The sequence below is a fragment of the Sebastes fasciatus genome, chromosome 14 (genome assembly GCF_043250625.1).
Source record: "Sebastes fasciatus isolate fSebFas1 chromosome 14, fSebFas1.pri, whole genome shotgun sequence".
Taxonomy (NCBI): Eukaryota; Metazoa; Chordata; class Actinopteri; order Perciformes; family Sebastidae; genus Sebastes; species Sebastes fasciatus.
In genome coordinates this window covers 13,996,657-14,016,460 of record NC_133808.1, presented here as the reverse complement: position 1 = coordinate 14,016,460, position 19,804 = coordinate 13,996,657, and the positions used below count along the sequence as shown (strand labels likewise).

General features: G+C 39.6%; 2 protein-coding genes across 2 annotated transcripts; one reads left to right on the top strand and one right to left on the bottom strand.

Moving 5' to 3' along the window:
* Nucleotides 1-928: 928 nt before the first annotated feature.
* LOC141782560 (Golgi pH regulator) lies at nt 929-8,474 on the top strand. Its single transcript, XM_074659089.1, has 14 exons — nt 929-1,180; nt 2,278-2,337; nt 2,489-2,592; nt 2,679-2,785; nt 2,893-2,994; nt 3,140-3,260; nt 4,127-4,207; nt 4,287-4,396; nt 4,517-4,605; nt 7,020-7,112; nt 7,256-7,351; nt 7,662-7,751; nt 7,869-7,934; nt 8,027-8,474. Exons 1-14 carry the CDS (start codon nt 1,139-1,141, stop codon nt 8,231-8,233), a joined length of 1,368 nt encoding a protein of 455 aa, XP_074515190.1. The 5' UTR covers nt 929-1,138; the 3' UTR covers nt 8,234-8,474.
* Nucleotides 8,475-9,091: 617 nt separating this feature from the next.
* pdzk1 (PDZ domain containing 1) lies at nt 9,092-16,015 on the bottom strand. The gene is made up of 8 exons (XM_074659088.1): nt 15,868-16,015; nt 13,813-14,021; nt 12,516-12,729; nt 10,965-11,297; nt 10,676-10,872; nt 10,373-10,597; nt 9,984-10,301; nt 9,092-9,627 (listed from the first exon to the last, which is right to left on the bottom strand). Exons 2-8 carry the CDS (start codon nt 14,017-14,019, stop codon nt 9,583-9,585), a joined length of 1,539 nt encoding a protein of 512 aa, XP_074515189.1. The 5' UTR covers nt 14,020-14,021; nt 15,868-16,015; the 3' UTR covers nt 9,092-9,582.
* Nucleotides 16,016-19,804: the final 3,789 nt, after the last annotated feature.

Genomic DNA, 19,804 nt, shown 5'->3' with positions numbered 1-19,804 from the left:
TGGTATTAGTGGTAATAGTGGTAATAGTGGTAATAGTGGTATAGTGGTAATAGTGGTAATAGTGGTATAGTGGTAATAGTGGTATAGTGGTAATAGTGGTATTAGTAGTGTTAATAGTGGTAATAGTGATAATAGTAGTGATAATAGTGGTATTAGTGTTAATAGTGGTAATAGTGGTAATAGTAGTGGTAATAGTGATAATAGTGGTATTAGTGTTAATAGTGGTAATAGTGGTAATAGTGATAATAGTAGTGATAATAGTGGTATTAGTGTTAATAGTGGTAATAGTAGTGGTAATAGTGATAATAGTGGTATTAGTGTTAATAGTGGTAATAGTGATAATAGTGATAATAGTGGTAATAGTGGTAATAGTGGTAATAGTGGTAATAGTGGTAATAGTGGTATAGTGGTAATAGTGGTATAGTGGTAATAGTGGTATTAGTAGTGTTAATAGTGGTAATAGTGATAATAGTAGTGATAATAGTGGTATTAGTGTTAATAGTGGTAATAGTGGTAATAGTAGTGGTAATAGTGATAATAGTGGTATTAGTGTTAATAGTGGTAATAGTGGTAATAGTGATAATAGTAGTGATAATAGTGGTATTAGTGTTAATAGTGGTAATAGTGATAATAGTGATAATAGTGGTAATAGTGGTAATAGTGTTAATAGTGGTAATAGTGATGCTGTTGTGAAAAGTAGTAGTTTGTGTTTTGTCGCGCTCTACAGGTAACCATGGTAATTAAAAACAGCCCCACAAAAAATCCTCACAAAGTTAAATAAAGTACAGTAACTACGTTCATTATTTAATATGAATCAAAAATACATTTAAAATGTTTTAAAAACATTATAAAAAATTAGATTTACTTGTTTTGTTTTTATTTTAACGTGATACGTCACAGTTGTGCGACGGAAGTGTCTGTCGGAGTCGGACTCATCTCGATGACGTATCAACATGGTTCTCCCGTTGTAACTTTGACAGCTGAACAACAAATGGTCCTAAAATGAGTTCATTAACGACAAAAACACCTCAAACCTTTTAAGCAAGATTAGTTTTTCCTCTTCAGCATGGATTGAAACTACCCTGGACCCTGCTACAGCTGTACGGACCGTTTCTGTTGGCTGTTTACAGACCTCACCATGTCGTTCCTGGTGGACTCTGTCATCATGTTCACCTCTCAGGTAAACAACCAGGAGCTGCTTTAACCACACAGTGTTGAGTGCATCTCTCTCACTGAGCACTGCTGTAAACTCACGTTGTATTAATGTTATCTACGTAATGGCTCTGTTGGGAGGAGCATCTTGAACTACAGCCTTCTTGTGTACAAGTTTTAATACTCTTTAAGTCTTTTAGTTAAATTCAAAGCATTAAAGAAAACAGTCAACATGTTACTGTTTCCACAGTTGATCACACCCATTACTCGATACTGAAGATTCTTCACACATCAGCACACATCAGTTAAATTAAACTTGTTATTGTCTGTACTAATGGGCCACATCTTACTCAAACTCAACCACCAGCATCACTCTGTATGTTACCACTTCATTTTAGAAGATAAGATATTCCTTTATTAGTTCATCAGTGGGGAAATGTGCAGTGTGCAGTGGTGCTGTTCTTGGTGATAGTGCCACATATTGTAATGATACCTGTTGTCAAAACTTTTTAAGTCATTGTGTTATGAGAGACAAAATATTCTTGTTGGTAGAATGAGTTCATGCTAAGAAATGTATTTAGTGCTTTGGTTGCATGAGTGTATTTTGGATGAGGGATTAACTGTTGTGCTGAGCAGAAAGTTGTTATTGTGTTTGAGGAGTTTTGAGAAAGTGATCTCAGCATTGAGAAATGTGTGTAACCAGTAGGCCTTTTTTATCACACCAAACATGTTGCAGGAAAAGCACAGGTGTTACTAATAACATTAACAATGCTTCTGTTCTGGTAAGCCATGACAGAGTGACAGTGAACCAGCATTCACAATACTTATACTCTGAAACTGAAGCAGCTAAATGGAATTCAGCAATTTTTAAAATGATTTAAACCTGTGTTTTCCTACTGTGACATGTCCATACAGCAAAAACACTGCAGGTCTTAATTCATAGACTTGAGATTTGAGAAAAGATCCAATGCTAATGTTGTTTCCCAATTAGTCTTAATTGTTAGCTTGATAAAACTCAGACAGGAAAAGTATTTTTGTAACGAGCAGTGCCTATTTGAAAAATGTGACGATGTAATCTTCCCCATCTCACCTTCCTCCCAATAATTCCCATTTAATCCAACACAGGTGCTGTTCTTTGGATTTGGCTGGTTATTCTTTATGCGGCAGCTGTTTAAAGATTATGAGGTACGGTGTATCGCAAAACATTCATTTACAAATACATAATAATGATTCCAATGAAGAAAAAAAACACAAGTTCATTTTCACTTCAACAACAGAGGCTCATCAATCACTGGAAATCCTCTGTGCTAACTGTCTTGACTGTTTTTGTTGACAGGTGCGACAGTACGTTGTCCAGATGGTTTTCTCTATCACTTTTGCCTTTTCATGTACCATGTTTGAGCTCATCATCTTTGAGATCCTGGGTGCCTTAAGTACCAGGTAAGTACACGTTCTGTGGACTATAACTGTGTTTTATTGCTGCTTCTTGCAGATTAATTATTTTAACCCTCATGTCTTTGCCACAGCTCTAGGTATTTTCACTGGAAGCTGAATCTGTATGTGATACTGCTGGTCCTAATCTTTGTGGTGCCTTTCTACATCGGCTACTTTGTTGTCAGCAACATACGCCTGTGTAAGTATAGCTGGGTATTGAAAATAAAATACTGTAACTAAAAATGAATAATGCTGTTTGAGGGTTGTTATATGTCACAGAAAGCTGTTTTCTTTGTATCTGTATAGTGCAGAGACAGAAGCTCCTGTTCGCTTGTATGGTGTGGTTTACCTTCATGTATTTCTTCTGGAAGCTGGGAGACCCGTTCCCCATCCTGAGTCCAAAACATGGTGAGCGTGCATCCTTCTCCTCTCTGTGCACCTTTATGCTTCATTTTATACCTTTTTTTTCCTCATAATATGAGAGCCCATCTGTGAAGAGCGTTGAAAGACGTGAAAAAATAGTGTTTTCAGTCTGTTGTTGTGTTTTGTTTAGGCATCCTGTCCATTGAGCAGCTAATCAGTCGTGTTGGTGTGATCGGAGTCACCCTCATGGCTCTGTTGTCTGGGTTTGGTGCGGTCAACTGTCCCTACACGTACATGTCCTATTTCCTCAGGTAAGCTCAGCTGTGGGTTTTCTCTGAAGTTACATTCAGCAGCCGTATGGCACAGCCTTTTAATCTGAGTCTGCTGCTGCACCCGATTTGACTGTTTTCAGGCCATTAATTGTGCTTTACGTGTGGTCGCGATAAGCATCATAGATGTGGGTCATTAGGGGTCTACTATGTTGTATAAGTGAAAGCAAAACTTAAAAGCAACATGTTGTAAAACTGCATCATACGTTACATTTTGAACACAACCAAAACAGCTTCTTTAGGTTTAGACAACAAAACTACAACTCCGTAAAGGGACTGTTTTTAACTTCTCACACGTATAAATCAATCCGGGTCGGATTCCATGCGCGCTCGCATGTGGCTACGCTGTTCAGACTCAGACTCCAACACAAACTACACGGAAGCACCATACCTCAAAGTTCTATCTAGTTAAGCCTGTCTTGCAAAACAGTGTTGGCTGCGGTCGGAGGACGCGGGGGAGACCGTAGCTTTGCTACAAAGCTTTTGTTTGTTAGGCAACAAAACCACTTAGTTAAATTTAGGGAAAAACATTACGTTTTGGCTGAAAATAACTTTGGTTCACAAGTGAAAGTGACACTTAACACTTGTCAACACAAAGACAACCACATATTTTTGGTTTCACGTGGGATGTGAAACCCGACGTCCTGGGTGAAAGCCCTGTGTTTTTGTGTGAAAACCTAATAATGGGTGCTGCAGGCCCCCACTGACCCACATCTGTAAGCACTCATAACGCACATTTAATAGCCTGATAACAGTCTAATCGGCTGGCTTATGCATCAGACATTACTATCAGGAATCACATCGCTGTTTCCATGACACATGCTGCCATTGCTTTATTATTTTCACAGAAATGTAACAGACAGTGACATCCTTGCTCTGGAGAGGCGGCTGCTCCAGACTATGGACATGATTGTCAGCAAGAAGAAACGGTGAGTAAAAAAAAATGTACATATTATTATTTATTTTTTAAATAAAATTAATTAAACAAATGATTGTGTGTGCGTTTAGAATTGCCATGACACGGAGGCAGATGTACCAGCGTGGGGAAGACCAGAACAAACAGACAGGATTCTGGGGCATGATCAAGAGTGTTACCTCAACACAAACAGGCAGCGAAAGTATCCTTTATACTTATATTGAGTATGACTGCAAAATGTCTTCATTTTTTAACAGATAATAATGTGCTAATTGTCTAGGGTATTTGTAGTAAATGTTAGCCTTGACTTCTTCCGCTCCAGACTTATCTTTGATCCAGCAGGAGGTCGATGCTCTGGAGGAGCTGAGTCGGCAACTCTTTCTTGAGACTGTGGACCTGCAAGCCACCAAGGTAACACATGGACATGCACATGCCCACACAGGGACGTACAAGCACACTGTGGTCCACTTAACTATGGAGAAAGAAAGAGTGAATTAAAAACAAAAATACAGAAGAGCATGCAGGCTATTATGCGGGTGGAAATTAAAACAAAATATGGTTAACTCCCTGCAAGTTAAGATTGTAACAAATAAACATTCCTAGCGTATGACATGGACTGCTTCGGATTTAAAAGAAATGAATGATGCAGGTTTGCAACACCCCTCGGCTTGATGGAGCAGTAGTGAGTTTTAGCTCATCGTCTAGCTGACTGGCCAACAACTTGACTGTTTTGGTTTTCTCTCACCGCTCTCATAATGTTGTTTTAGGCTGTAACAGGCAGCTGTTTTCAGCTAAAGAGCCAGATATTTCCCTCAGGAGTTGCTAGAGACCACAAACAAAGCTAAAAGGAGAGTGATTATTGGACTTACATTCATCAGGTGGACAGAAATATGACTCCAAATGAATGATAATGTTGCTCCATAACTACTAGACATATAAATAATAACCGTTTGCTAACAAGTTTGCCATATCAACAGGTGATGATATGTCAATGTTGTGTTCACAGCTTGATTCCGCTATAACAGGTTTAAGCATGCTTTTAATTATTTTATGTGTCTTGACTTGCACAGTTGATAGCTCTATTTAGTATTGTATGACTCCTGCAAAGGCTCAGTTAAAGTATAATCTGTGGTGCAGTTTCTTTGACTGCCAAGGACTGTCTGTCCTTTCTGGGAATCAGTCAACAAAGGCCCATCCCCCTAAAACAAATTCTCGATTGCTGAATCTTACCAGTTTGGGGCTTTATCAGCTGTTAACCTGGGTACAGGTGTGGATGCTTGTTTGTGTTTCCCTTCAGTTTTTGTGCACCTCTTGTGTTGGTAGTTTGTCCCTCCCCCACCCTCTCAGTTGATCATTAAGGCAGTGTGGTGGGCAGTGCTGCTGAGGGAGGCATGGGCTAGTCAGAGATTACAGAGCTAGTTACGAGCATATGTTGAGCAATGTCTGGCAATTTTTACAGACCTTTACCCTGACCTTACAGCTGCCTTTAGATACACCTAACTATAAAGTTGTTACGGCTAAGGTGTTGGCACACAATTGAGTATGATCACACACTCATATCACAAATCAATAATTATGTCTCAATGGAGTAGTAGTTCTGTGCACCTGATGAACTTATGTCCAGTATTTACTGGAATTTTAGCTCTACTACAGCTCTCTACTACTCCTTTCACGTTACACACAGTCATTTGATGAAATGGTAATATCAATAATATGCTGATTCAATCACACCAAACCTACTGTATACATTTATTAAATATAATTCTGACACATCACACCAACATTACTTAAAACATCTGTAACACAAACACAAATCAGTTTCTGTACAAAATGCCCAGAATTTACCCTTCTGTAACTTGAGCCAGGTTTATTCAAGTCAAGTCAGACTTCATTTATAAAGCACATATAAAAAGTGCTGAACATATCCATAAAAAAAATGAATAGAGCAAGCAAGCAACAATAAGAACATAGTAAAACAATAAAGATAATAAGCACATAATAGCAGTAAAAGAGTTGCAGCACAACAGAAGATACTTAAGAAGAACTTAGTCAAACGCCAGCGAGAAGAGGTGAGTCTTCAGCAGCGACTTAAATGATTCTGTGGTCTGAGCTGTTTTAATATGAAAAGGTAAACCGTTCCAGAGATTAGGGCTCGGTCGCCTCTGTTTTTGAGTCTAGTTCTGGGGATATCAGGAGCATCTCATTGGTTGACCTCAGTGCTCTAACTGGAGTATGAAGGTGCAATAGTTCTGCTAGATCAGGTGTTGCCAGCCCATTTAAAACCTTAAAAACAAGCAATAAAATCTTAAAATCCATCCATAAGCGGACAGGGAGCCAGTGGAGGAAGGCCAGAACTGGTGATATGTGATCAACTTTTCTTTTTACAATGAGAAGGCGATCATCTGCATTTTGTACTAACTGCAGCCGGCGAAGAGACGACTGTTCTACACTCACATACGAAGAATTAAAGTAGTCTAACCGCGAGGTAATAAAAGCAGATCCCTGGGAGACACATAGGCCTTATTGCCACTATATATCATCACATGCAGTATTACATCACAGGAACCGATAAAAATAAAATAAATAAAAGATAAACTTTGATGGCATGCTGTCAGGTCTGCTCTTGGCTTATCACATGGTTCATACAGTTCAGATGAAAACGTCCCCTGAAGCTGCCCATATCATTTATATCACTGGTTTTCACTCAAAGCAGTGCCTGACATTACTTTTATCTATACACACTACGCCCATTTTATTGACCCCTTTTGCCTACATGTGATAAAATGGTCTGCTAATTCTTTACCACCACCTTTCCTTATCTTTAGGAGCGGATTGAGTACTCCAGGACATTCCAGGGGAAATACTTCAACTTCCTCGGCTACTTCTTTTCCATCTATTGTGTTTGGAAAATCTTCATGGTGAGATCATTCACAATCGTATTCTGCCATTGTGTCTTTCCCTCACACATAATCACATTTTGTTTTGTTTTTTTAATTGTTTAAAATGCAGTTTGAAAAGTACCTTGACTTATTTTTAAAAATCCCTCTTCTGTCCATCACAGGCCACAATAAACATCGTGTTTGATCGGGTTGGAAAGACGGATCCAGTGACGAGGGGTATTGAAATTACAGTGAACTACTTGGGCATCCAGTTTGATGTAAGACACACACCTGCAGAAACAGTCACGTGCCAAACTGCATGACCTCCTGTAAAGATAATTGCCGGCCCATTATCATCTCTCTGCCTGCTTTCTCTGCAGTAAACCTGGTCATGATCGCTTTCAATCTTTTCCCATGTAGACAATGATTTGATTGCGTTATAGCCTACACTCACAAAATATGTCAGTATGTTTAGATTTAAATAAATAAATGATGAATGCAGATTGACAGTTGTCTGTCCCTGCTCTTAATTTCCCTTTTCATTGCTTTGTTTTTCATATTCTTTCGTTCTCTTTCTCCCCTTCTCAGGTAAAGTTTTGGTCCCAACACATCTCTTTCATCCTGGTGGGAATAATAATCGTTACATCCATTCGTGGCTTACTCATCACCCTCACTAAGGTAAAACTATCACATAATACATGTTGAAATGGCTACTGATCCTGAAGCTACTAAATCTGTAAGATTTTTTTCTTATGATACTGTTTAACTAAATATTTAATTCTTCTTGGTTTTTAGTTCTTCTATGCAATATCAAGCAGCAAGTCCTCTAATGTCATCGTGCTCGTCCTCGCTCAGATCATGGTGAGTGTGTTGCTTTATCTTATAACACAGCGCACAGCCTGTAAAAACAACAGATCAACCAAAAACGTTCTCCGTCTGTCTCACTCCACCAGGGGATGTATTTTGTATCGTCCGTATTGCTGATGCGTATGAGCATGCCGCTGGAGTACCGCTCCATTGTGACAGAGGTCCTGGGAGAGCTGCAGTTCAACTTCTACCACCGCTGGTTTGACGTCATCTTCCTGGTCAGCGCCTTGTCCAGCATCCTCTTCCTTTATCTCGCCCACAAGCAGTCGCCAGAGAAACACATGACCCTCTGATCCCCTACATCTCTTCCCACCTGGAGGTGACTCCTGACCCCTGGGTGACTTTGAATCTGGAATTTAGGGATATCCAGAAATCAGGTGTTTGTTTTTTTATATGTGGGACTTAATTATCTGGACTGCCTGTTCCTGAATCAGGAATGGCTGATTGTTGGATGCGAGCGATGGGGAACTATTGGAGCACATTAGGAAACTACTTTGAATGTGGACTTTCTGAATAAAGATATTTAGAGTACAATCATTACTATTAGGAATTTAATTTTACCTGCAGATGCAAACAGATGTTCTCTTAAAGGCAGGGTCGGTGATCTTGAGAAACTAGTAAGAGCACACTAGATTTTTTTAGCAGCACTAGCTCCAAAAGTCACTTAATCTAGTACTCACAGCTGTCAAGTTAGCAGCTTGTGGAAGACTCTGGTGACGCGTAATGAGTGCACGGGCAGAGTGCACGCAGGAAGCCCTTCCAATCATTACATTTGGGCCGAATGAAATGATTAGACGGGTTTATTACAGTCACAGCCACAGATACTGGATTCTTTTCTTTTTTGAGTCAGAGCATTTGATTCATTGATTGCTGTCGGGATGTAAAGAGAATTTAAACTAATATAACAAAAAATGTTTCTTAAATCTTTACCAACCCTGCCTTTAAATTCTCATTTTTTTGGCCAAAATGATCTTTTCTGTTCTTTTAGTTGAGCACACTGGAGCTGTACTGTTCACAGCAAATCCCTGCTTCTCTCCTACTGAGGTGTAAATGGACTATATGAAGAAAAAGATAAAGATGCCACCATCCTGAAGCAAAATATGTCATTTAATTGGGAACAGAAACAAATACCCATAAAAAAGTAAGCTTAATTGAGACAGTATGTTTTCATTTATTTGTGTTCATGAACATTGTAATTCATTTACTTTTATTTTAGAACCGGGGAACAACAACGTTTAATTTTTAAAACATTAAATAAAGGCAGAAAAAATACATGAAAGGCCACAGTATTTACTGGAAACATGAATAGTGTTAGCTTAAGCTCTGTAGGCTGGAGATATTTTGGTAACATTGGTAATCTGACATTTTGGAGACATTACACATTAGGCACATCATTGCTCATCTAGAAGTACATCTACTGTCTGCATCAAAGGAAGACAAAAGTATTCACAGCCCTTAAATACATGCAGCTATCCTGTCATGGTTGAGATATTGATAGATATTGTCCTTTCTTTTATTTTCCTGCATCTCTCTGTATTAATTGGATACATTGTGAAGCCCTTCGATGATTGTGAAAGAAACGGTGGATCAACATTAGATTGACAAAAGGCCAAATCAGGGAGTGTGTCCTTTCGGTGGCTTCTCAGAGTTTCTCATCAAGGCTGTCTTGAGATATAGATGATATGGTCTAGAAGAGAGAGAGGAAAAAATAAATCACAACTATTTTAGACATTGAACATTTTCTCTGTCGGCTGCAATGATTGTAGCCATTAGTTATGATGCGGCAAGTACACACGGCTGCCATGCTAGTGGCTCTGTAAGACTGTACTTGTGACACGCAGCAGTACTTGAAGCTAAAAGGTAACATCGGCATGCTAACAACGACAATGCGACAAAATTTCATGGCAATCCATAAAATAGTTGTTGAGATATTTCAATCTGGACCAAAGAGGTGGACCGACCGACAAACCCAACAAGTCCATCCCAAGAGCCGCACAGCTGGTGAAAATATTCCCCGTGAGCATTTAAAGGAGCACCACTCACCCTCTCTCTTGCTGGTTCAGTTGGGGTTTCAGGCCTGGCCTTCTCCTCGTGTCTCTCTACTTCGTCTGGAGCGTCTGCAGTGTGGACCTGGACATAGGATGTTTCTCCGAGGAGCAGGCGTGTGACGGTCACTCCTTTGGCTTTGAGTTGCTCGTAGACGCTCTTTGTAGCCACCAGCACCTCCAGAGAGCTGCCGCTGCTGCGGATCATTGCCACCACATCGTCGTGGCTGCTCTGCTCCACGTTTACTCCGTTCACCTCCACCACAATGTCTTCGTCCTCCAGGCCCGCTCTGTCAGCCGCTCCACCCTTCACCACCTGAAACGAAGGCGTGTGTCACCACTTTGATTTGAACATTTGAAAATGATTAAATGCCGGGTAATTCTTACCTCCTTGAGGTAATGTCCATTCACCCCCTGGATGCCGTTTAGGTGAAAGCCATAGCCAGCTGAGGTCTGCGCCATCTTACACAGTTTAGGCTTCAGCTCTTCCGGTTTACTGTGAACGGGTGTGGATGGTCGGACAGGAACGGGTAAATTGAGGGCTTCTGTGTAACTGGGCGGTGAGTTGGAGTCCCTCATCTCCTCCAAGAAGAGCATGGGAGACACTTTCCCCTTTGAGGGACACAACAATGACATTATATAGATTGTCTGCAGTCTATATTAAAGTTTGACGGTGGCACCCTGACTCACCTGCGTATACATTTGGTCCGTGTCTTTGTCCACTACCAGGAGGCAGCATTTGTTGCCACTCTGCCTGATCTTGTCCACCACCTGCTCATGGCTGCAGCCGTCCACCTCGCAACCGTCCACAGCTATTAGTTTGTCCCTTTCCTTCAGACCTGCTCTTTCTCCCGGGCTGCCTCTGTCTATGTCCTTGATGAAGTGCCCTGCATGGAGTTAATGAGCACACTGTTAAAAAAAAAACATCTCTCTCTGCTTTAAAACACCAGTTATTTGTAATATTACCATATGGTCTTGCCTGTTTGGTTCGTCTCTTCCTTGAGCAGGAAGCCATAGCCGTCGGGTCCTTTGGTCATGTCGATGACGCGTGGCTTGTGCGGGAGATACTTGGCGGTAGCTAACCATGCTCCTATCTTCATACGCTTGCCCTGATAGTGCCTGTCTGTTTCCTCGTCAACCAGCAGGAACATGATGCTGCTGCCACCCAGCCTGATCATGTCCACTACTTGATCGTGTGTGGAGCCTTCTACGTTCTCCCCGTTGACCTCCAGCAGGCGGTCGTTGACATTGACCCCCGCCCTGTCAGCCACACCTCCTTGGATCACCTCCGTCATGAACAAACCCTTCTCATCTAGAAAAGATGTTATGGATGATATGAAAAAAGCAAAACAAATTCACACATAGAGATTACAGAGACAGTTCTCTTCAGTCTAATAGTAACACTTTATAATTAAGGTACCCTTAATTAAGCATTTACTAATACTTTATATAAGCCATTAAGAAGAACATCCTTTGGTCGCCAGGTTGTGCGAATCCCTTTGGCTGGTTTTCATCCTCCTCCTATATGGCACTTGCTTTGCCTTTTGGTCTAGAAGATAACTCACAAATTGCCTTAACCTTAACCATTCAAGCTCAATGCCTAACCTTAACCGTCTCGCGAGAGTTTCACAACTTGTCGGTTACCATCTAGACACGACACCAACGGACTGTCTGACCTCCAATATTCTGTAAAAAAAAACTGCAGAGCAACCAAAATACGTTTTATTAAAGTCAAACGCCACCAATTTTACACATCAAAATCTGTTTACAGGTCTTGAAGGGTTACTACTGCATATGTGAAAAAATGTTGTATAAAGTCTTTTGTGGGACCTGCTTGAAATCTGATAAATTGCCTCTGGTGATGTCACTCGGGTCAGCGTCTGTTGGGGCTGAAGACTACAAGTTAAAAAACTAAATCTGGTGTCATTGAGTTAGAATGGATTGAACTTACTAGACCTCTTTAGTCCATTGTGGGTGATGTATGCGCCAGGAAGAAGAATGTGTAAAAATATAAAAAACGTTTCAAGCCTGTATCGCGTCAGGTGTGGTGTGGTGTGGTGTGGTGTAATCAGAACTATACTCTGTTGCACCTGTAACCACACCCAATAGTGATGTCACGAGGTCCTGGAGTACACTTGTACATCACTGTAGCAAGGTTAAAAGTTAAACTACTGGAGGTCAGCAAGACTCAGGAGTTAAAGACCTAAAGGCAGTACGACAAAAAAATGTCATTCTAGAGGACGATACATACTAACCAAGTTCAGATTTCACAATCTGGCAAACCCAAAAGTTGTTCTTATTAATGATTTGTTCCTGATCAATAAAGAATTAGTTATTTTTTAACCATTAATAAAGCCATTACTGTAGTTACAACCTATACTGTTTATACATTTTCTCTTATATCATCCAGCTCGACCCCACATAGGTAGATAAATTAAACAGGTTTATTTGTAAGTCGTTATTTAGTGCTTTTTAAAAAGGTATTAGTTGTCCTTAACTGCGATTCCCTAACCCTGCCTCCTCAGCTCACCTTTTACTGAGCGAACTGAAAACCCATAGCCTGAGCTGGACTTAACCATGTAGCAGAGTTTGGGTTTCAGAGCCTGTTTGACCACACCATTGGCAACCGGTGTGCTCCCAGGGTTTAACAGGTCCACACCCTGTGCTTTGGCCTTCACGTAGGAAGATTCATCCAGGATGTGGAACGCGACTGATGCTCCACCGTTTCTCACCATCTCCACCACCTGTCCCGGAGGAACACATACACAGCGGGAGGGTTTTAAGAAAGATCACAGCATAATGCCATCAGCCTACGGAGCCCCGAAACTGACTAAATGGAGTAAATAGGTTATCAAAAATATAAAAAATACATGATACACCAATACATAATACTGTTAGTTTAATGATTAAAATGGAGCGTAAACAGAAATATAAAAACCTGTAATAAGTTGGTAAAAAAAACAACAAGCTTTTTATTTATTTTTCTTTACCACCAATTAGTTGATAAATTAAAACTAAATAAAAAGAAAAGCTTTCAATTGCCCTTTTTATTTTATTTTGGGTCTTGACACACATTTAATCATTTATCAATTCTATATTCTCCTAACGCAACATTTCCAGCGTAAGTAAATGTTGCATGGGGAAAATATTGAATAGATAAATGATTAAATGTATGCCAAGACCTGAAAATGGATTATTCTAATTTCATTTATTTTACCAAGTGATTGGAGATTGATGGACAAGTGTTATATTTCTTTTCACACTCCATTTAATCTCATTGGCTCATTGGTATGTGTGAGTGCCCCTAAATAGATTGAGATGTCAGCAGTAACTTAGAGATCTTGTATTAATGGTCAGTTCATTATTCTGTGTGAATATAGATGATTGCTCGGTTTAGCTCACCCTATACTTACCTGGTCGGGTGGTAGGTTCCAGTTAGGGGAGGCTGAGGAGATAAAATCCCATTTACTGGAATAAGGGGGGAAAAGGAGTTGGCAGCTTGCTGTGAGGCTGCAGCTTTCTTTTGTTTGGTGTTCTTTTGCTTCAGTTTAAATGTAGTTTTGTTGAATTACCATGGTTTCATTTTTGCCCTTTGTTTCAGTAAATGTTTTGTTAATAAATGCCACTTTTTTGCACTGCTCCTGCTTATCAACCTGGTTCTTCAACATCCCTTTTTTAAAGTTCTCCAGTGCCAAACCACCTCGTCTGCCTTTTATTTGAGGTGGCGGTGCTACAACTACATTTTGTCATATTTTTGGGCTCCGTATCAACCTAGGAGTTATTATTGATTTAGTTAATGCACTGCGGTAATTCCACATCCTACTTACCTCTGAATGGGACAGTCCATCGACAAATGTTCCGTTGACCCGCAGGATGCGATCGCCGTCTTTCATGCCAGCCAGTTCGGCTGGACCTCCCATTTCCAGGCAGCGGATCAGGTGACCCTCCTCATCATGCTCCATCCTCAAGTAGAAGCCAAATGAATGACCCGGCCTCTTGGTTAGAGAAATCACCCTCGGCTTGTACCTGGCCATGTCTTAACATGCACACACAATCCAAAATTAGATCTTGTAATGCACCTTTATGACACATTTTGCAGTTTATAGTCATTACATTTATCTCTACAATTAGAATGTTATCCACATAATTTTGAACCGGGAAATATAAATGGTGGAGTGGATGGTCGGTCAAAAAACACATGACTTTTGCCCAGGAGATTGGTGTTTGTGTGAAACCACAAGTCAAAGTTGATTTATTTATCACCTAACTTCCGTACTTAAGTTATGGCACTTCTGGAGTTATTTTAACCCAAACCGCGATCTTTTCCTAAAACTAACTAACTAAATAGTTTTGTTACCTAAACCTAACCAAGTAGTTTGTTGCCTAAGCCTAACTAAGTCAATCTATTCCTAAACCTAACTAAGTAATTTTTAAAAAAAAGACTAGAGCGGAAATTGACATGAGTGTCACGTTACTGGACATTCGAAAGAAAAAGCAAGACATTTTTTTTCGTTGAAAGTCGTGCTGAGCGTCACGAAAAAAAATGGAAATTCGTGTCTATGTACACAAACTGCCGTGAGACTGTGTTGCAAGTTATCAAACTAACCCTTCAGTAAAGAAGTAGCTGTAGTTATTGGATTTATTTATAACCTTTAAAAATCTGTCCTATTCCTGTCTCCTCTGTCACCCTTTAAACATTGTCATTTAATAGCAGATAAGCCTGGACCTAAAGAAGCCAAAGAAGTGCTGATAGCTTCAGATGAGAAGTTAATCTTCCATGTCAGCACTCTGGTGGCTGTTAATGGTTAATAGCAGGCACAGCTGACTGCAGTGACGACTCTCCGTTAAAACACAGCCTGGACTTTGAATGCGCAGTAAGGAACGTCTACGTAATCCTCTTATTAGACTGTTATTTCCATACGAGAAGGCCGTAAAGGGATGTGTGTGTTGGTATGTGGACAGGTGTGTGTGCCTATTGCCTGACGTAGTTATTGTAGGATACTGTATGTTCTGTTAGTGTCACACAGCGAACAATTTGTGGTTTGTGCCATTTTCCAACAGCCTTGCACCGTCATGTGATGTGCAGCATAATGACATTACTACAGTTCATGTAGTTTAACCTTGAAACCTTAAATCCTTGATTTCCCCCTTATATTTCTCCTTAAATTACTTAATCTTAAAAACAACATTTCCCTACTATGCAGGAGTGAAACACATGTACAGTAAATGATATATCTACTTTCCCGACACTGGACTTAAACTAGATGATGCATACATTGAGTGCAATATTCAAACCCAAGATTGTTTTTATGCCAAAAATGTAAATGTCTTCGGAAACTTTGGAATCTCCACTATAGACTTTAAAGTAAAACTGTGGGTTTAAACAGCAGTTGGTTGCACAATACAAATTTGTAAAGCTGCACCCACAAGAGGGCATGTCAAAGGTGAATAGATCCAGTATCAGAATTGCACTTGAGATAATACAAACACACCTCACTGCCTTCATAAAGGTCCACTCATCCACCACCTCTATATAGTAGAAGAATTTATATTGTACTGCATGTTAGTGGTTCCCAACCTTTTTGGCTTGTGTGGCCCTTTAAAATGAAGGGATGTACCTGCGACCCTTTATCCCGTTTGTGACCAGCTTTTGCTTTATTTTTAGAGGCCTTAAGTAGTACAATTATTCAGTATTTTACAAAAAATAAAATAAATGTTTTTTTCTATTTCCCAATGCCTGTTCATCGTGTCATAACCGTTGATGTAATCAGAAATTGGCTTTTAAATACATTCTGCTCTATACGTTAAATACTTATATGTGATCAGAAATCTCAGGTAAAACTATATAATGTACGGTTAGAGTGTTTTGAAATTAAACTCACCAGCTCCTTTCTGCTCAGTGTCCCAGTCCAAAGGAGGAGGTCACCTGGCACTGCTTGGCTGTTATCTAACGTATCTTCAACCTGTACTCTTCCCTCCTCCCTCTCTCTGCAGGGACTTTGACGGGCCAAAGGTGAGCCTAAAGGCTGAGTTATTTAACAGTGTCTCGTGTCAGGAATGTCTCAGGAGGCGATGGCCCTGTGCGATCTGTCCTCAGAAAGGAAGACGGAACCATGCCATGAAGAAGTCATCCGTTTGGTGGTCAAAGGTACATGACGCAGGTGGCACTAAGCAATGTCAGGAATCATTATGGTACGTATACATCACAGTCAGCACTAGGTACATCAAGGGAAATGCATCATGTGTACTCATTTGCATAAAACAAATATTTCTATAAATCTGTTTTGATTTGTGGAACAAAAATCAGTATGCACAGTTAAATCTACTGCGTTTCTTGACAAGATTGCATTACTTTAAGCTACTTAAAAACAGGAAAACCATATAGGGTTGGGTGTTCTTGGTATACCAACAAGCATATACTTTCTGAACATGAAATATAAAAATAAAACTTACCTTTTTAAAATTGGAAACATTGTATCAAATGAATCACCCGTCTCAGTTTTTTTTTTACATTCATACACCTTGGAGAAATCTTAAAGTCGGTTCCATCTGTTATATTTTGACACCTGTACGCTCATCTATTTTTTATTTGGTGCACTGAGGTAAGACTGATGCAGTCCAATTCAACAGCCCTGCAATAAACCCTGCCTTCGTGAAGGTTGTAATGTTCCGGTTTTGTTAAACTGTTTTAGGGAAGTGATGATTCAGTTTTATGGTCACTTACAGTAGGAGGCTGTAGTTAAATTGAATTGTGTTATACTGTATGTTACAATTCACTTCATTAGATCTTTATATACAAGGTATAAACTAAAACAACAACAGTAAAAACAGAGTTTTGTACTCTGTTTTCCATGATATGTTTCTCCTAAAACATGGAACTTAAGACACCGTGTAGAGACAAAACATCAGTGACACTCTATAAAAGCCTTGATAAACATAAATGTTCAATGAGTTTGTTAAATTAGTCTCAGATTTTCTAAGAGGCAGCTCCAAGCTTCGCACCTTAATGTCATCACAGGTTAAAGGTTTACCTTTGTGCGTCTCTTACAAAATACATTTTCCATGTCAATGCGACACAGAAGTCAAGTCTACTTGAACAACCTGAGAGGACTAAATGGGCATTTATTTTCAGACCAACATCTACAAAGTTCAGGGTGTAGTTTAATTTTACAGGTTTATGGTTGCTGTGGTGGGTAACTATGGGAGAGTCCTTTGGTTATAAAAGGCTTATTACGATACTGATGTCCTTGGGGTGGGACAAAGGTGACAAAAACTCAACCAAAGCCAAGCAAAACAAGTCTGCAAATTGTAAAAGTTAATTAATTACTGTACGAGACTTTTATTTTCTCTGCCCTGAATTCAGTCAACAGGATTCTGATATGACCCTTCCTTTCTCACAGCCTCCAGGGAAACTATTATTCTCAGAGAGTAACTCATTTACACAATAATAACAAAACTTTATTGTCCACTCAGTCATCAGCAGATCTTTCCTTTCTAAAACAAAAAATAATTGGTAACACTTTATATTAATGTCTTTTTGTGTTAGTTAATAGGTAATAAGGTCCTTATAAGTCCTTAAGATTCATATTGACATTATTATGTGTTAATAAGACTATAGAAGTGTTAATAATACCATCATAAATACATTTGTTGGATTAAAAGGCATTTATAAGCACTTATAAGAAACTTGTTAGCAGTTTATATACTTAAGCACGTTAATTAAAGCCTTGTGACTTTCTTAACACATATATTGAGTTCAACTAATTTACCTGTTATGTCATTGTTAAACCTTTTGCTGCTTTATTAAGATGAATGCATACTTTATTATGCATTTATTAACAGTTAAGTATGCTTTTTTGCAGCTACCAGAAGTAAAGCAAGAACCATTAATACATAATTTATTATGCACTTATTAACAGCTGCTAAGGACTCTACCAGGTGAGCCACTTAATAACAGTTAACTCTGCTTTTTGCAGCTCCCCCATCTTGAATGAGCACTACATGTTGTCAAGGTTGATTAGATGTGAATAAACAATTACATATACACACAATGTTTTCGTGGTGAAGCAAAAAAATCACACTTTAAGGTCTGTATATATATATTTTTTTTATTTACTTTTCATCACTTTCACGTAAATGGCAGCCACATGCAGTCGTTCTATAAAACATAGCCTCAAACAGGCCTGTTTGCAAAGTTAACTGTCATGAAGTGGGGGTGCCCCGGTAGCACAGCTGGTAATGCGGGCACACCATGTGTCCAGTGGCAAGTTTGAATCTGACTCCCCCTTTCCTGTCTATTTTTAGCAGTATTTTTAATGCCTTTTAAGCCATTACACCTATATAATTACACTTACACATTAAACTCTACACAATTTCATATTATTGTTATTGTTGTGTGAAATCCTCACATAACCAATTGTGACGTCCCTCCCCCTGTCTTGGAGGCTGCCCGGGCAGACCTCAGCTGGCAGTTAACAAGGGAGGGTCGTCAGCTTGGTTGAGCTCACCCGGGCCTTCCAGGGTCTCTCTCTCTCGTCCTCTACAGCTTCATCCACCCGGCATCACCTTGTTTTGGTTCTGCACCTCCAGCACCTCAACAGCACATATGCCACACATCCATGCACTACATTCATTTGCTGACATTACTGATCTACACACTCCTTTGTTCATTTGAGTTAGTTTAATAAATGATGTTTGGTTTTACATATAACCTTGCGTGACTCTGTTTTTGTCACATTCCCTGGGCCAGTCTGTAGCGCCGCCACCCCATATAAAGGGCAGATGAGGTGGTTTGACACTGGAAAACTTGAAAAAGGGATGTTGGAGAACCAGGTTGATGAGCAGGAGTATCGTGCAAATTCAAAGGAAATTCAACAAAACTATACATTTAAACTGAATCAAAAGAACATCAAACAAAAGAAAGTTGAAGCCTCAGAGCAAGCTGCCAACTCCTTTTTCTGCATCTTACTCCAGTGAATGGGATTTTAGCTCCTCAGCCTCACCTAACTGGAACCTACCACCTGACCAGGTAAGTATAGGGTGAGCTAAACCGAGCAAGCATCCAAATCCACACAGAATAATGAACATACCCTTAATACAAAATCTCTAAGTTACTGCTGAAATCTCAATCTATCTGGGGGCACTGATAACAAAAACAATGTTGATTTTGGGGAACAGGGCCTAGTGAAAAGGGAGAAAGGCAACCTTCATCACACAGTTTGTGACAAAATTTTGATTTGAACGCATTCAGATTAGTTGAGAGACTGGGAGAACATCTTGGAAAAATCTATAACTTCAACCTTTTTAAGTTGTTTAGCTCGTAATACAAATAATTCACCACTATAAAGCTGTTTTCCAATAGTTGAAGATGCAGGTTTTTTACCTAACAACAGTGGTACTTGACAATTGCATCAGCTCTCCTTAAAATGGAAACACTAAAGTAAGAATGTATCCAACCACACTGATCCAACTACTACGAAGTACTTTTACAGTATGTTGTTATTTTTTACACAAGCAAAATATCCTTGCGTGTTAGAAAATGTGGTTTAATTTACACTTTTCATAAAACATATTCTGAGTATCTCTGAGACCTAACAAACATTTTCTTTCTCATAAAGCACTTGCAAAGCCTTTTGATCGATGCTTTGAAACCTGCATTAGTGGCACTTTTATCCTTCAATTTTTGGCATGCTGCTACCTTTCACAGTGAATTACCGTCACCAACGGTAATGTATATCGACAGATATGCAACTGTTGGTGGAAAGATATCCATTACCATCTTCTACAGTCTGCAGAAATGTGTCGCCCCATGCTCATGCT

What these genes read in the sequence shown, in the direction of transcription:
- LOC141782560 (XM_074659089.1), top strand. Translation starts at nt 1,139, where the DNA reads ATGTCGTTCCTGGTGGACTCTGTCATCATGTTCACCTCTCAG. An exon ending in GTGTTTGGAAAATCTTCATG is followed by an intron (nt 7,113 to 7,255) that starts GTGAGATCATTC and finishes TGTCCATCACAG; the next exon opens with GCCACAATAAACATCGTGTT. An exon ending in TACTCATCACCCTCACTAAG is followed by an intron (nt 7,752 to 7,868) that starts GTAAAACTATCA and finishes CTTGGTTTTTAG; the next exon opens with TTCTTCTATGCAATATCAAG.
- pdzk1 (XM_074659088.1), bottom strand. Translation starts at nt 14,019, where the DNA reads ATGGCCAGGTACAAGCCGAGGGTGATTTCTCTAACCAAGAGGCCGGGT. An exon ending in ATGGACATTACCTCAAGGAG is followed by an intron (nt 10,302 to 10,372) that starts GTAAGAATTACC and finishes CCTTCGTTTCAG; the next exon opens with GTGGTGAAGGGTGGAGCGGC. An exon ending in CTGAACCAGCAAGAGAGAGG is followed by an intron (nt 9,628 to 9,983) that starts GTGAGTGGTGCT and finishes TCTCTCTTCTAG; the next exon opens with ACCATATCATCTATATCTCA.